The sequence below is a fragment of the Pygocentrus nattereri genome, chromosome 19 (assembly GCF_015220715.1).
Source record: "Pygocentrus nattereri isolate fPygNat1 chromosome 19, fPygNat1.pri, whole genome shotgun sequence".
NCBI classification, from domain to species: domain Eukaryota; kingdom Metazoa; phylum Chordata; class Actinopteri; order Characiformes; family Serrasalmidae; genus Pygocentrus; species Pygocentrus nattereri.
The window spans coordinates 16571365-16589297 of record NC_051229.1 but is presented as its reverse complement, the minus strand read 5'-3'; the positions used below and the strand labels follow the sequence as shown (position 1 = coordinate 16589297).

The following is a 17933-nucleotide window of genomic DNA, read 5'->3' as shown; positions in this document are numbered from 1 at the left end:
ATCACTCCTTTCTCCTGGAAAACAAAATGTAGTGCAACTTTCAAAAAACTCATTTAAGGTGCACAATTGGACCTTAAGGTCCATGTTGTAACTTTCAGGGTACATTACAAAGTTTATATTTTGGGGGACCAGAATGTTCCTGGACAGTAGCCTGTTTTCCCAACAGTGCAAAACCAAATTGGTGTAATTAAATGGTTATTGGTTATTCAGAGTGCTATGATGTCAAATGCTTCATTTATCACAGTCAGAATTGTTCATAGTGGTGATGATAGAGATCAGAAGTCTCAAAAGTTTAATTCCTTGTGATTATGAATGCCTGAGCTATTGTCATATGATAGTTCTGAGCTTAGATTTTGAGCTTTTTTTCAGTCAGAGATGTACATGCAGGGTGCTCCAAGGCATAGCAGTCCCCAAATAAAACAATCATCATTACATACAAAATCTCAGAAGACACATTTATGTTCACTGGTGGCTTTGTACATTTATGTTGTAGCTATTACAGCTTCACTACTGTAAATAAATCTGGGTATGTTACTCCAGAATGGAGCATTCGCATCAAATCACTCTCAATAACTTTGTTTATACCCCAGTGGCTGAGTTATGCAGAAGTTCTGAAATATCAGTGGAATTCCCCTTTAATAGGACAATGCTCTACGTCTCTTGATAGAAGCCATATGTTTGAGCTCTCATCATACTTTTGCCAGTTTTGACGCATTTGTTTGGGTTATAAATCAAACTGTAGAACTTGTACGGCACCTCTGGGCAATTACCTCAGATGCAGTGAAAGTGAACCTCAGGGAAAAGGGGTGTGACCCGTTCGCTTCACTAACACAGACACAACACATCTGCACGGTGACATGACAGGAGCAGTGACCATAGAAATGTACCATTAAATTGAGCCCAGCAGGGAAATACTGTACATACTGTTTTTCACATTCCAACAGCAACAGGCATGACAGATTTAAAGCTTGAAGATTAATCACCAGTCATGTACTTATCAAGGACGAAGCTGAATTACTGCAGATAACTTTTTCGTTTGACATGGTTGGCAAAGTTGAAGTTTAAAAGCCTTTTCTTAAGGAGCATCGGTTATACTTCCTATGATTCCTGTATTCATAATGCTTTATAAATCTATTAAAAGGCAAACACACACACACACAGACACACACACACACACACACACACACACACTACCTGGGCATACGCTTTTAGAATTGCTTGTAAGCAGTTTTATAAAGTCAGAGTATACACTGACTAGCCCCTTCATTAAAACCGTCTCTACACCAACTACCCATTTTATCAGCTCCACTTACCACGCGCACTTTGTAGTTCTATACTTACAGAGTGTAGCCCATCTGTTTCTCTACATACTCTTTTAGCCCCTTTTCAACCTATTCTTCAGTGGTCAGGCCCCCCACAAGACCACCAAAGAGCAGGTATTATTTGGGTGGTGGATCATTCTCAGCACTATAGTGATGTGGTGGTGGTGTGTTAGTGTATGTTGCACTGGTATGAGTAGATCACACACAGTAGTACCGCTGGAGTTTTTAAACACTGTGTCCACTCACTGTCCACTCTATTACACACTCTTAGCTTGCTGGTCCACCTTGTAGGTGTAAAGTTAGAGACAGTAGTTCATTTGTTGCTGCATGGTTTGTGCTGGTCATCCTCTAGTCCTTCATCAGTGGTCACAGGATGCTGCCCACAGGTTGATGGATTCAGTCCAGCAGTGACATTGAAGTGTTTAAAAACTCCAGCAGCGCTGCTGTGTCTGATCTACTCATACCAGCACAAAACACACCACCACCATCACATCAGTGTTTAACATCTCACTTTACTTACAGCCTGTAAAGAGTACTAATCAAGCCCTTAATGATTTGGCATAAAGATCTATAAAGAGGAAAATATGATGAATAATGCATTTTATTGTCTAGAATGTTCTTATGAACAGATATTTTAATGGGTTATGGAGCCTGACCCTATAAAGCCATATACTCTTAACTTATGTTTTATGGATGCAACTATAACTATTTATAAGCAATTATACAAACTTCTGGGAGATATTGTAAGATAATGTGTATGCCATATAATGTCTTATAAATCCATCCATCCACCCATCCATTTTCTAAGCCGCTTCTCCGTCAGAGTCGCGGGAGGGTGCTGGAGCCTATCCCAGCAGTCTTCGGGCGGAAGGCAGGATACACCCTGGATGGGTCGCCAGTCCATCGCAGGGCTGCCTTATAAATGCATTTTTAAAATTATTATGAAAACAGGATTCATAGGAAGTGTTACTGGAGCACCTTTAGTGTTGTTTCAGTCCCCAAAACCTGATCCTTTTTTTAAGTCTCTTAATTTTCTTTTTTCAAAATGTCTATTGGATTTGATATGAAGTAATGGATGGTCATAACGAGTGTAGTGCGCAGGCCGTACATGCAGCCTGTTACAGTAGCTCCCGTTTGTGTTTTTCGTTTCTGCTGTTTCCCTCTGGGATCAATAAAGTATTCTGATTTTGATTCTGATTCTGATAATATTGGATGGGTACACACACTGAATAGTACACACTATAGTACACACACTGAAACTTTACAACTACCACAAAGAATCAATAAAATGAGCTGTCTAGCTGACCGGTGGTAACATCTTCATGTTTAAATGTTGATTTAACAGTTTTAACAGTCAAACTACTGGAGTCTGTAAAACTGCAACATATAAATAAAAATAAAACTCACCTCAATGTCTCTTAAAAGCAGTTATAAGCTCCAATTGATCATGTTAGAAGCTTTGAATGTCTGTGTAGCATTGCTGGGAGCTTGGCACTAGAGGAACACAGCAACAGCATAAAGGCACTAATAGAAATGAACAATTTAGTAGTGGTGAAAATTGGATAAATACAGACAGCAAATTAAAATGTTTCTGTATTGAACACTACCATTTAATGACATATTCACAATTCAACTCTTTCCGACTCTCATTGTAAACAAAATGAAAATGAAAAGTTCATGTTCACAAGCATTTCACAGCAGCTAGTTCTGACTGCAGACTGCTGGAATGTAGATCTGGCTAAAATGATGTGGCTAAAGAATGTCCAAACAGATATCAAACCTGGAAGCTGCCTCACTGTAACATGGCACAGAATCACAAATATGCTGTGTGAATCTCTAGCTTGGGCTAGATATTATAAATGGCAAGCCTACTGATTTTCCAAAATTTCTACAGAAGGCTAAGATGTAAACAAAGTCATCCAGAGTGGTTTGAGGTGAAATGCCGCATTCTGGAGAAACTTACTAGAACTGTTCACAGTGTTGGTGATGGGAACCAGACGTCTGAAGAGTGTAATGCCTCTAAAAAGCTCCTTCCCAGAAAGTTATGAATTTGCTGATTGATGCCTGAGACATAGTTATAGAATAATTTTGGGATTAGACTTTGGACAAAAACATCAATTCAGTGGTACATGCCGGGTATTGTAAGGCAAAACAGTAATTGAATTTTTTTTTTTCTTTCACATTCATAATATTTTACCTGTAACTGGTGGTTTTGGATAGTAAATAAAATGTTTAATATAATAGATATTATGATCTCTGTTCCCTATCACCACCACTTTGTGAGTTTGTGAGTTTCTCTACAATGAACCATTTCACCTAGAACTCTGAATGACATTGTTTACATCTCAACAGTTGAATTAAGCAGTATTTTAAAAATATGTTGCAGTTCCCCTTTAATCAGACACTTCTTAGCTGAATCGTGGGTCCACTGAAGTCCAAACACAGAAAAGAAAAGCTTAGATCACCAGTGGCCCCTGGAATAATAAATAATCAGTATAATATCTACAAATATATCTAAATAATTAATAAATAATAAAAAATAAAAATATCTACAGATAATATTTACATACATTGACCCTGCTTATTGCCAGCTGCATTAAAAGCAGTGTGTAATTCAACATTAATCATTTCTCACTTGTAGCTCATTAAAACAAGCAAAGAAATTCTGCTGAAAGTGTTTCTAAGTAGAAGATGAGATATTGCACTATGATCGAAATATGATTAAAATGTTTGTTGTGTGTACAGCCTTTGTTTTGCTGAAAGAAAAAAAAAAATCAACCTTTATATTTCTGCCATTGTTTGTCTTTGTCATTTGTTGACATAGAAATGGGAATGGAAAACAAATAAAAGACATGTGGAAAACCACTGGAAGTGCAGAGTTGGACTCGTTCATCCAGAATACAAATGTAATCTCTTATGTAACTAACTTGGTAAAACATGTATTTATGTAAAATCATTTGAATAGTACAACATAAACAATAGTAATAAATGTCACTTCTCATGGTTCAATATGCCACATTGCCTAGACTAATTTAAAGAGGGACGTGACCTGCTAGCTCTTTGGCAATGCTTATCATTTGTGACACAATCTATACTGTTGTGCAAAGAAAGAAAAGTTGGATTTGGAAAGTTCTGAGAAGTATGTGCTCATCAGGACAGGCAATCTGACTTGGCGTAGATCCAGAGAAGCGCTGATGCCACAGCGAGAGAGCAAGCACCGCCTAACCATTCAAATCTGAATCACTGTTAAACAGCAGCAGCCGCTCTGGTTTCAGAACTGCTGGGAGTGCCTTTGAGTCTGGTGGGCTGGGCTGGGCGAGAGAGGGGACAAAGCAGGTATTTCTCCAAGCGAAACTGCATCAGTAAAAATGAGAGACGTCTCTGGTGAGCTAATGTTTTTAGAAAGCATCAAAGCGGTGCAGGCAGGTTTCCAAATGCTGGCTTTAGTCCCTCAGGGCCTCACCAGTGATGCAAGGAAATGACAGTGTGCATGCTTTGCACTGAAGTCACATAGAAACAGGTTTGCATAAGTATAAATATACAAATAAAGCAAAAACAAGATTCTAAATAGAGTTGCTAAATAAATATTCATAGTAAAATATGAATAATACACTTTACAGTACTGCGCAAAATTCACACTGTATTTATTTAATTTCCAGTCAAAATGGCCATTAAGTACAAGTTATGCATTTTTCAGGAGACAGTTGAGGTGTATTTCAGATATATGAGGAGATATATATATATATATGGATATATGATGATTCACTTGCATAGAGAAGGGAAAACGGGACTCCTAACAACCACCTGCAATACCTGGTAGACCACCCATTCTGTCCCCATCAGATAAGCAGTACTTAAAGCTTTCATCTTTGAGAGAGAGGAAATAATCAAGCTCCACTCTTGCTTCAGATCTGAGAAAATGCACAGGTGTTTCTGTCCATTCGTCCACTGGGAGAAGACACCTCAACACTACGGATCTTAAAGTATGGGTGGCTGTTAGGAAGCCCTACTGAGAAAAGGAAATAGGCATAAAAAGAAGTATGAACTGGCCAATCCAGAGTCCAGAGCTCAACGTCACTGAATGGGTTTGGGGTTATTTGGCTCATGAGAAGCAGAAAATACAAGCAGCTCCTAAGACTGAACTTTGGAGGTGTGGAAAAACATCACTGCAGACTTCTTTGAAAAACCTGAAAGCAAGTCTACTGAAATGAAGTTGTAATAAAGGCAACGAGTGAACACACTGAATATTGAGAAATGCTATATTTTAATTCATTGTTGAGGCTTCAGTGCATTTTTTGTTAAATATATGTTTTCTACCTTTTTCCTGAAGTTCAGTGAACAGACTTGTGACACCCTTAGGCTTATACTTCAGTAAATATATGGGTAAGACATTATTTTCGATGGTCCACTATAGATGTTTGTAGATGCTCAGTCTATCTTTAAACTAATAATCCAATAAATATCTACTAAAGATCTTCTATTAAACCTAACTCTAACTCTAAACCTAACCCTAAACCACAAGGCAAAACCTACTCCTAGTTCTAAACCTAACTCTAACCTTAATGTTGAGGATATGTGAAGATCATCTATAGGGGACCATCCAATAAAGTGTGTCCACTATGTGGTGATGCAAGCTGACGTTCTGATATAATGATAAACATTGTCAGGGGATATAGGAGGCATGAAATATCATCTGTTATAATGCATCAGTAGATCTACAACTGGACAAAAGACTGTAACTGTAAAGCTACAAACTTGAAACTCATGAACTGAAAGCAAACCTTTGCTCTTCTAAAGGCTCCTATTTTTGTTTGTTTGTTTTTGGGAAGTCAGGAAACATCCACACAATGTCAAAATGTTCCTGCTTTTGTCACTGCAAGGATATTTGGTCCCTACAAAGAGCTCAGTGTAAGCACACACACAGCACAGTGACACATCATGAAGAAACGGCTATACTAATGTATTAGGGAGTGCTCTAGTGGGCGGCCATGCTGAGCCTGAACACACGTCAGGCAGTGTCAAAGAATGCAGTTGCGTGCATGACGTCTGCTTGTAATTGCTGTCACTTTGTGCAGTGGAAAAAATGATTTGAATGAAAAAAATGATGTATGTTCCACCCCCTTTTTAAAAGTCCTTCCAGAACATGCTGTGTTATAAGCTGTTTATGTATGTGATTACACAGGCAAGACACAGGCAATGACTATGATTACAGACAAACAGCTTGACTTTAAAATACTTAAAAATGAAGCCTGTAACTCTACATGAACACGCCAATCTATCTATCTAGAGAACAAGCCTAACAACTTCACAGGAACAGAAGACTTACAGCCTTTTATAGACGCATTAATGAAGTTTTCATGTTATTTTTGAAATGTTTTATTTAAACCTGGAAATAAACAACAGAAAGTTCTAGAATTCCAAAAAACACCATCAAAATAAATTCAAAAAGTTATGCCAAGTAAAGAAGAAATATTATAGATACAGTCTGATTTCTATTTCACTTGCAATGTTTAAGCAAATCTGTGACATTGACTATGTTAAGGCCTTCATACAAAATGGCTCATACAAATATGGTACATTATATTCCTTCCAATTAGTGTTATATATCACATATTAAAAATGTCAGTGCTGCATTATGATATAATATGATACACATTGTTAATACACAATTACTGTTTATTTGTAACATTTTGGGAAGAAAAATGTGGTCTATGTTAAAGTGATTAAAGTTTTTTTTTGCCAATATATTGAACTAAATTCATAGAAATTGTGCACAAAAATGTAATAAAATGTCATATTTAAGTCAAAAATAGAATGATTTCCATTAGTGATATCAGACTTTATGATATTTATAGACACACTTACACTCTCACACACTCCACATGTGCTGAAATCACAATATTTTTCACATGTATTTTACCACCAAACCTGTAAACAAATTACAGTCACTGAGACAATCATCAGTAAAATCTAGATCACACAGACAAAGCTTACTTTCCACAGAAACTCCACAGAACAGTTTAACAGAGCATGGTGGGTTTGGTTATTCTGGACCATCCGGTAATACAGGAGCCTAATAACAGACCCCCAGAATCAGAACTACAGAATATACAGGAGGTATGTGTGTGTGAGTGTGTGTGTGAGTGTGTGTGTGTGTGTGTGTGTGTGTGGGGGGGGGGGGGGGTGAGTGGGTGAGTGAGTGAGTGAGTGAGAGAGAGAGAAAAGCAGTCTGTAAGAGTGAACAAGGGAAGAGAGAGGAGAGAGCGAGAGAGAGGCAGAGTGAAGAGAACAGAAGAGAAGGACAGAGAGACAGGGAGAGAAACAGGTCTGCTTTCCACATTTCCATATGCAGAGCTGAGCAGGTGTGAAGGTTTGGTATCGAGTATGTTAACTCGGCAGGCCATTTCACTCGTTGGTCATTACATCACCCCGATCACCCCGCGGGGCTCTGCTAAATGCAAAGCACTGAATAATTCATCATCTGTATTATCTGTTATAATCTCGCCATCATTAGTCCGGTGAAACCATGTGAACATTGCGACGGTTCCAGTGGGACTTACTTCACACGGCTGATCTTACCCCCCTCCTCCTTTTCCTGCAGTTATTTACACCTGAACTAAGCGTCAAACTGAAGCTCGCAAGGCGCTGTCCGCAGCACGCGAGCGCGCGCAGCACACAGACCAAATAGTCTGCAGCAAACGACAACAGTCCTCTTTAGAACGGACAGAAAGAACGGACAGGGAAAATGAATGAGTGAAAGTTCTAGAACTGAAAGAATGTTCTAAAAGGGTAATAGATAATGCAATGTCATTGTGCAAATCCATGGTATGTGTGCTAGTATATATGGAAACAATCGACTGAAGATAAGAGAGAGAATGACGCTATTTCATCTTAAAAATAACTCTGCAAGTGGGACGTTAGTAAAGTCAGAAACGCTGCCTTATGTCCATAAGAAGCTCTTTTCAGTCTTAAGTGTGGAGTAAACCTTAGCCATGCCACCGTGAAAACAACAAAGAAAAAAACGTACACAGCTCACTTATTATGCGTGTAGTGAAAATGCCGTGCAGTCCAGCCTCTATTAGCGCTCTATTCTAGGCCGATTGTTACTGTAATAACTGTAACTGCTGTAATATTAACCACAGCAGTTGTCTTTCTGTATTTTGCTGCCAGAGGCGCTCGCTCTCCCATCAGCCAATCACAGCGCAGGGGGCTGGGCTTATCCGCACCCCTCGGTGGGCGGGATTTCGCTCCGGAGCGGCTATATTGTGTGCGCTCGCGTCACTGTGCACGCTCTACAGTGGAGAGGCTCGCGCTCCAGGCTTGTCAGGCTTCTTATATAGCGGCTATTTTAGGTGGTGGGGGGGACGAAACTCTACCTCCATCCTGAACGCCGTTTCCTCCGCGAGCACAATTGGTCCGGTGTTCGCTCGGTAGGAGGACCCTGAGGAGGGAAAAGAGGAGAGAAAACTCGGCGGTGCACGAGCTCCGGATCAGAGCTGCATGGGAGAGAGAGAGAGAGGGAGAGGAGTGACACGAGACGCGTTCGGTTCTTCAGTCGCGAGAGGCGACTCACGGCTGCAATAACCTAAAAGACTTTCCTTATTTTTGCTGTTGTTGTTGTGACTGAACCTCGACGTTTTGGAGGAAAAAATGGCTTTACCTGCAACCATTTTACCCTCCATCTCCACATTCGCCCACCAGAAGGAGAAACTCTGGGAAAACGTAAGTAAACTTTTACACTTCTGCTTTATTTATTTAACGCTACAGAACGAGAGAAAACTAGCACGGTGGCTACATCTCATCCTGAAGGAAAGGCGCTGTTAGTAAACGTTAAGTTAAAGTGCTGAGGAACGAAGGTTGGTTCTGTCTGGAGTAGAAGTCATGGGTTCTCCTGAAGGAGCTACCTGCTTAACCTTAGAACTGCAGTAGAACTTCGTGTAACCCGCTCCTGCCAGCAAAGAAAGTGGGAGTTTGTTAGTCACTATTCTTCTTTTTTGGGTCTGAAATAAACCGCTAAAGCTCGAAAGTGTGAGGTGTGAGCAGCAGTAGGAAAGCAGGTGCTTCATCAGCAGAGCAGAACGAAACGAAATCCTAAAAAGTAATTATTTACAGTAATTGCGCTTAAAAGTGAACGTCTAAATTGGAACCGATGAAAAGGCAGATTTGTTTCCTTACGAATGGACATGTGAAATAAATGGGGAAAAATACGTACGTTTAAAAATTCCCAGAAAGGTGTAAATGCGTCAAAATTGCGTTGTCTGTGGAGAAGACTCAGAGGTAGCCCGCGAACACGTAAACCACAACTGAAACTGAGTAAATGTAAATTGAGTAAGTAGTTACTCTCCATGTCTGGCTGTAAGAGCTTCCAAAACTAAACGCGTCTTCGCTGTTTTTTTTGCAGAAGTGGAAGACGGAGGCACCTCTCGCAACCACGTGCCCCGCGTTCAACGGGATACAAACCACGGACGCTTGTCGTGGTGCAAAGGACGACGAAGATCTGAGCAATTATCTAGATCTGGAGTTTATTCTGGCCAACACGAGCGGCCCGGAGTGCACGGCTGTGGAGTACAACCCTGCGGCGGCAGTAGAGCCCTGCGGCTTGTACCAGCCCGTACCCACGGAGCACTGCTCGCCGCCTCCGCCCTACTCCAACAGCCTTATGGCAGAGCTGCTGCGCTGTGAGGTGGATGGCTCGTACGGCACGGCCAGCAGCAATCCAGTGGCCATCCAGGGACGTTTCGTGGCCACCACGACCGGATTCCCCAGACAGGACTTTGTAGACAGCATCAAAGTGGAGCCATCTGCTGATGGCTATGGGCCGGTGATGGGCATGGTGCCTCAGAGCTGCCGGAGAGTCAAGCAGGAGGGCGACGCATCCTGCATGATGGCCTTTGAGCAACCCAGACTGGCCGTTTCCCCGCAGGCGGCCGGCAGCATGACCCCGCCGCTCAGCCCGGACGACCGGGCTCATGGCCAGGCTCGACTGTGCCACAGCATGTTTCCACAGAGCTATTACCAGCCTGCTTACCCTCAGTGCGTGCCGCCGCCCTACACACAGCCGCAGCAGCAGCAGTTTGTTCCATTCGAAGACGGCCTCAGCCTGCAGAGGGGCCAAGCGCACGGGGCACTGCTCACACCCCCATCCTCGCCCCTCGAGCTGCTGGAGGCCAAGCCCAAGCGAGGGAGGCGCGCCTGGCCCAGGAAACGTGCTGCCACGCACACCTGCACGTTCGCTGGCTGCGGAAAGACGTACACCAAGAGTTCCCATCTCAAAGCACATCACCGAACTCATACTGGTAGGTGACTTTCTTTGAAGCCCTTGAACTTCCTCTGCTTACTGTCATAACTACACTTTACATAGGTTTTCTTGGTAGTCATCTAATAATTTATAGTAGTTACTAGATAATAAGGCTTAAGATTATGAACTAAATGATAAGCCTGCAGTTTACAGAATTAAAACTTTAAAACAGAAAGACTGGGTCTAGATACAAATCTACTGAATGAACACCTTAGTGCTTACTTACTATCTATACATGTAGTAGGTACTGTTCAGCTGTATAGTAATGTGCTGTAAGAGTGACCTCAACACTGTAGGTGTTCATTCAACACTGGTCATTTTTTTTCTGCACATAAGCTGTCATAGCCATACTGGCTATTATGTTGCTTACTGCTTGCACCACCCGCAATTTGGCTTAATCTAAAAGTACTTTTTTTTCTTTTCCTCTAACAGGCGAGAAACCTTACCACTGCAACTGGGAAGGCTGCGGGTGGAAGTTTGCCCGCTCCGACGAGCTGACCCGCCACTTCCGCAAGCACACAGGCCACCGGCCCTTCCAGTGCCACCTGTGCGAGCGTGCCTTCTCCAGGTCTGACCACCTGGCCCTGCACATGAAGAGGCACATGTGAGAGAGAGCAACGTATAAATTACCAAAAGCATCATTACTGCCTTATTTAAGTACCTTGTAAAAGACCAAAAGACTGTTTTCGATAAAGATTTATATTGTTCTTATTCTTTTGTAACAATGTAGCTGGTACTACGGATCCACAGAGCCATTTTAAAAAGGCCATATGAACTGTTTTGGGGGCAAACACCAACCTGCAGGGCTGGTCCTAAATATAGCTAAGTTGAAACTGGAAATAATGTGTAAGTTAAAAACAGTGCCTTTATAATGACGGACGCGCTGCCAGACGAGTGCAAGCCTGACGACTAGCAAAACTTGGAAAAACAAAAGCAAAGCTGAAGGGAAAAACCTTGTAGACTGTATGTGTATATGCATATGGAGTATGCACAAATGACAATGTTTTGCTTTTAAAACTGCCTCCAAATTGTTTAAATGATCAGAACTGTAATGTATTTTGTGATACATTCTCAGCCATTGTTTAATGGAAATGCATTTTTTATTACAACATATTGTATCATGAAGGTACAATAACCTGTTCAGGCCCCTTTGTACACTAGCACATATACCAGGGCTAGATGTCCTGAGTTTTTTTTTCTAAGATTTATGTACAGACGTTTTATACTGTAAGTACTGTATTTATTGTACATATTAAACTAAATTTGACTATATTCCTGTTGCCATGTGTGTCTTTCTGACTTTTCATGTTCTTCGAAACCTGTGGAGAAAGTTCCTCCTCTGATGAAAAAGAAAAAAAAAACTCATATATTAAAGCCCAGCACACTACACCAGCCTCTTATTATGGGCTACTTTGAAGTTGCTTTGGAAAACGAAGTCCCCAGAAACTCGAAGCACACAAGCTGGTCACAGTAACCATGGGCCATTACACGGCATTTGGTTAAGTCGAGGGTACGAAGCTGCTATTCCTGAACCCCCACTCAGGCTTATGGAGTCGGGTATTATAGTTCAGGCCAAGATGCTTTCCAGCTGCAGCAAGATGCGGCCCGCAGCCTGCGGCTTCTGCCTATAAATACAAACATTACATTTACATAATTACAGAGAGAGAATTTAGATATGTCTGGACGGAGGGGCGCTGAGCTCCACGCTGAAGATCCCAGCACTGCAGGGATAAAGCTTAAAGATGGCACATTTAGAGAAGCCTTTGATGGTGGCTTGTTGAGACAGACGTCTAAGTGTCTTAACTGCTGATGAAATTCAAAAATCCGTCCGTTTCAAAAGTTGACGTCCACTTATAACCCTTCATAGCCATGAATTACCACAACCAAAACATTTATTACTTACTCTCTTGCTAAAAATGGTGCTTTGGAGCAATGCTGTAGAAGAACCACTTGTTCCTTAAAGAACCTTTTAATGGAGGTTAAAGAACTAAAAAGATCTTACACCACTGAAAGTTTTTCCCAGAACCAAGTCCAAAAGCCATTTAAATACATGTTTTTTTATTTTTATTTTTTTTAAATGCAGCACAGTGTTTGTAAAAAATGCATGGAAGCATCCAAACCTAACAGTTCTCCACTAGAAGCTCTTCAGCTCTCTCAAAATGTCCAGGCATGTTGGTTGCGTGAAGTGCCATACATGTGAAAAACGGGGTCATGCTCAGTGATGGTCAAGGCAAATTCGCACATGAGAAAAATGAAGAAATGCAAGGCAGGCTATTATTAGCAAACTAGTGAGGTGTAAAAGTAGAAGTCTCATTTCACTTTTTCTGTTCTGAGGATAGTAACTTCTACTACCAAACCACGCATGACAAGCAATATAAGCTTCTCACTTTTTAAAGGTCCTCTTAATCTAAACTGAGTTATGAGTGGGCATCGCATTTAAATTAGTTTTAAAAAAGCCTCCAGATTCTGCTAACGTACACACTTCAAGGGTCTTTCAATAAAGACAATGATGCTATATTAAACCATGAACACTCAAAGAACCATTTGCATGCTTCAGTTTGATAGAGAATGTGTTGTATACATTTCTATGCAGAACCTTTTCAAAAAGGTGCTATATAGAACCCTACAGAACCTTTTAGAAAAGGGTTCTATAATGCACCACAAAGGGTGGTACAAGCTTGGCATCGTAACAACAGAAGAACCCTTTTTGATGCTAAATAGAACCCTTTTCAAAAAGGTTCTGCAAGGTTCTATATAACACCTTTTTGAAAGGGGTTCTGTATAGCACCAAAAATGTCTCTTCTATTGTTACAAGCTTGACAACATAACAATAGAAGAACTTTTTTTGGTGCTAAATATAAGCCTTTACAAAAAGGTTCCATAGGGTTCTATATACAACATCAATCTGAAGAGCCCTTGAAGCATGCAAATGGTTATTTTTGAGTGTTCACAGTTCTATACAGAACCACTGTCTTTAATAAAAGAACCATCTTTGTTAAGAGACTGTAGTGCTGATGTGGTTTTGAGTTAGATTATATTAAAATGGACACCATCACTGTGAGATAAAGCAACTTGGAAGCAACGGTGATTGTTTTCTCATTAATATATTAAATCAGAACAAACAGTTTAAAGAAATGGCAAAAAAGTCCGAAAGAAAATCAACTTGACCGCTTTTTTACCAGTTCCATAAACACACAATAAACACTCTTAGAAAACAAAGAGGCCACAAAGGGTGAGTCATCTCTAAAGAGAACTCATACAGACAGGCCAGAAGGCTGTTTTGACAAACACCGCCATCCCAAATGTGTTCAGAATGAAAACATGAAATATCTCAAAAGGCTTTTATCAGTGCACTTGACACTGGAGGTGAATCGAAGAACTAGACAAGAATGTGGCTGAGCATGTCTGCTGAGCAGTCCTTTAAAATAGGCCCTTAACTTGGCTGCTTAGAAGAGAGGGGCGTCACTGACCGAAAAATAACACAAAAATGAGACAAGAATTCTGACCTGTATTTCTGTGTCACCTGAGCCTTATCCTGCTGATCGCTCATACTCGTTACTAAGAATCTATAATTCAAGTCCTTCACCATCCTTTAGTAAATAAAAAACTCACACAAGGAATTTCCTGTTATTTCAAATGGGTGTAATTGACATACCAAACCACAAACTCATGCAGCTGCTAAATTATTTTCACACTTAGATCTCAATCTTTCCAAGATGTATTCATTTCTCAGCCTAAGCTCAACTTACCAATGGATAGAATAAAACAACAATAACTGGGTACAAGAGGGTTCTCAGGAGACTGCAGCACCTGCTCCTGTCTCTGTAGGTTATTACACACATGTGTGGCTTAACAGAAAAGTAAGGGCATATTTAAAGCAAACTTGAGGATAATCCTGGAGCACATAACCTTGATTTGCAATTCCTTCCCAGAGCAGATGCCTCAAAGTTGAGATTCAGGTTCAAGTCCAATTTGTGTCATGATGAAAAAGCATGCATTGAGTAAAGACTACGGTTGTTGCTACCACTTCACACCAAGTCACAAACCACCCCTTATGTTCCTACACCAGTATTCAGCAAAGGTTCAGGACATGAAGCCATCCAGGGGTCATCCCTATGTTCCCAGGGCCCTTTATTTGCTCAATGAAAGCAGGCCCTGTGCTTCAGGACCGTATGGTCCCCAGGGCCTGTGTTCGCCCATTGGAATGTCCTAGAATACAACTCTGTGCTTCCATGGCCTATTGTTTGTGTTTATTTTTGTTTACTGTTGTCAGAGATTAAGCTTTTTGCATTTGGTATGCAAGTGTACTCATCTTGTGAAGATGATATTTCTGATACACTGCAATAAGTACACTCCTGCCATCCATGTTTCTGGGTTATGTTCTCCAAAGAGGTTGTTTGTGTGACACACAGATATAAGCTGTACACCCATTAGGAACCATTAGGAATGTGCAGAGGCTCACGCATTTAGCCATTGCTACAATCACACATAAAACTTGGACATGAGAAAGAGAAGTAACAAATTAACATTCCCACTTCTCACCTAAAACATGCATTTCCTGAAGGAAATGCAGAGCGGTTGCACAGCTTAAACGGTTCTCACTTCCTGGTAGCTTGCTAGGTAGTTTGTGGTATCCAAGGTGGCTGCTAAGGTACCACAGGTGGTTGCGATGGTGTTGCTAGGGGTTTGGTATTGTATCACAGGTAGGTGCCAGGCTGTTGCGATGGTGTCCCAGGTAGTTACTAAGCTGTCGCTAGGCAGTTGCTATGGTATCACAGGTAGTTGCTACATGTGAAATGATATCTTTCAGTCAAGCAGAATAACAGAAGATTGTCATTCAATTTTTTTTACCCCATTCATTCTTATGGGAAAAAATTTGCAAAATTCTTTTGCCACAAGGAAACATTTGATCAAAACATTGTATAAAAGGCACAAATCACACAATCAGACCGGACAATCTGGAGCTGGAATGGTGTTGATATCTTGAAAACTATGACAGGAGTTATGCAGCAAAAATGCAGAAAAATAAGAATAAGAAAAAGAACAAAAACAAATTGCATAACAATATAGTTGCATTGCTTTCCATAATTAGCTATTTAAATTAGCCTTGCAGGGTATAACTAAGCCATCTCTTCTCATTCTATTGATGTTAACCCATAACGACTGTCAACAGAAAAACAGTTACCAATAGAGTACTACGAAATGACAAACGGCATCATTTGAACTGCAGTTATACCGTAAATGTAAGGTAATGGATTGAGGATACTTCAGCTAACCATAATGGGCAGCCCTTTTTCTAGTCTGCTTTGACTGAAGAGAATCAACAGAAAACCGAAACACCTATTCTGCATTAGGCCTGAAGTAAAGGAGACAGCTTGGTAATCTTCAGTTATACAACATAAACTCATTTTGAACCAAAGTCTGATGTAAAGAAAGAGCTAAGGAAAAAAACTCATTGGAAGGCACCACGGCTTTAACAGTTCAATCTCGAAATACAACATTAATGTCTAATCAATTCAAACTACAAACTGCTTTAAAAAAAAAGTGGAAGCCTGGGAAAGCAATGCCCACCCCAGCCCACCATTCGCATCAAGTCTGATCAGGTCAGTTAGTCACAGCATACCCACCAGACATCACGGGTGTTCTCAGAGGAAAGCTATGCCACGTGCTATGTGAGTGAAGCACCTGCATCATTATGCCGAAAGCTACAGCAATTAGCATTATTCCCTGAATGTGCTGAAGTGCTCAGTCATGCTGCATGGTCTTTAGCTAACCTAAATTTTTAGGTAAGCTAAATCGGGAGAAACAAAGGAGAAGGTGGCCTATGACTCACGGTGAAGTGATGGCATAATAACCATCTTCTTTACAAAAGTGTGGCTCTCTAAAAGGTACTTACCTCATCTCAATTGTGGGTGATGCTTCAGTTATAACGCACAAGCACTCTTATATTCAAACCCACGACCTGTGGAACACTACTTGTGGCCTTACATGAACTGTGAACACACTGCGGCTAAACCCGAAGAAGCCTGGCACCCTGACTCAATCTTTAGATGATGATTAATAATGCATTAATTATAGGGTAGAGCTCAATCCTGCGCATGACTGAGGCTGAAGTAGTTCCAAAAGCAGGAGCCTTTTGTCTTGCCTGCAAGAAGGAAATACTAAAGAAGAAAATTAGCCGCCTACAGCTCACATACAGTTAGTGCTGTATCACAGTGACTAAACCAGGTCAACTCACAGCAGTCCAAGAATAACAGAAAATGGAGAACTTTACAGAAAATGTCTTTTGTGTGAGGGATCCGACTGAGACACTCAATGTATTAGTGGAGGAGTCATACAGACAGCAGGTTTAAGAGGCGCAATTACAGGCATAAAGACTACAATAATGACCTGGGGAAAGATTTAAGGAAGACTCCTGCATGTAAGAGGCCTGACAAAGTCTGCACATACAATTTTATCATTAAAAGAACCCATATCATACATTTTCCTTGTATTTTACCACTTATGAAGTCAGTGTATGAAGACTGTTCTGAGTAGGTGGATAAAGACCAAACCAGAATGTTTGTAAACATAAATGTTGGCTAGAATTCCAGATGGACTATTTTTATTTAAATAGTGTGGAAGCTGCTCAGTTTAAAAGTAAAGACACACCGTTTTTCCCGTTTCTAGCTTTCAAGAGCAGGTAGAGCTACTAAGCAGTATTAATCCCACTGAGAGGTCCTCCGTCTTCTGGAGCCAGCCGCACTTTAGCAAATTCTTCACTCCTCCAGGTGAAGACACTCACCAAGCACTATTAGCTTGGCTTTTCACATTAAAACTTTCTTGCAACTGGTTGCACGCTGTTAGTTGCCTGCAACATTTCCATGCGACTCGATAGATACACGAAGCAATTCAAAAACAAACATGCACACTATCAACTTCAAATACGCCACTAGTTAGATAAATTAGCAGCTCATATTATTGGACACAACTTTAAAAATGAAGGTTTAAGTAGCAGTGCTCGGCCTCCCCTAATGTGATACTGTGTAATACTGCTCTTTCTCTGACGCCCATATGAACCCGAGTGTAAAAATATGGGGCATCAGACAAAGCAAAGATGAATTTAGCTACATAAATCATAATTAGCTGGCTAGTTAATGCAGCTGGTTACAGAAAAGTTAGCATTAAGAAAATCAACTAGAACCACAAGTTCTGCTCATTCTGGTTTGGATTACTTCTTATTTTGTGTACGGTGTGAACAGTGTACAGTGAAAAACACCCTTACTGTGTTTATGACATTAACAAACTACACAAACTCGTGAAGCAAATGGCCT

The 17933-nt window shown here is 40.8% G+C and overlaps 1 protein-coding gene across 1 annotated transcript; it reads left to right on the top strand.

Annotated features, from left to right (window-relative positions):
• The first annotated feature begins 8625 nt into the window (after positions 1-8625).
• klf2b (Kruppel-like factor 2b) lies at positions 8626-11892 on the top strand. Its single transcript, XM_017697162.2, has 3 exons — positions 8626-9044; positions 9724-10618; positions 11053-11892. Exons 1-3 carry the CDS (start codon positions 8973-8975, stop codon positions 11226-11228), a joined length of 1143 nt encoding a protein of 380 aa, XP_017552651.1. The 5' UTR covers positions 8626-8972; the 3' UTR covers positions 11229-11892.
• The last annotated feature ends 6041 nt before the right edge of the window (positions 11893-17933 follow it).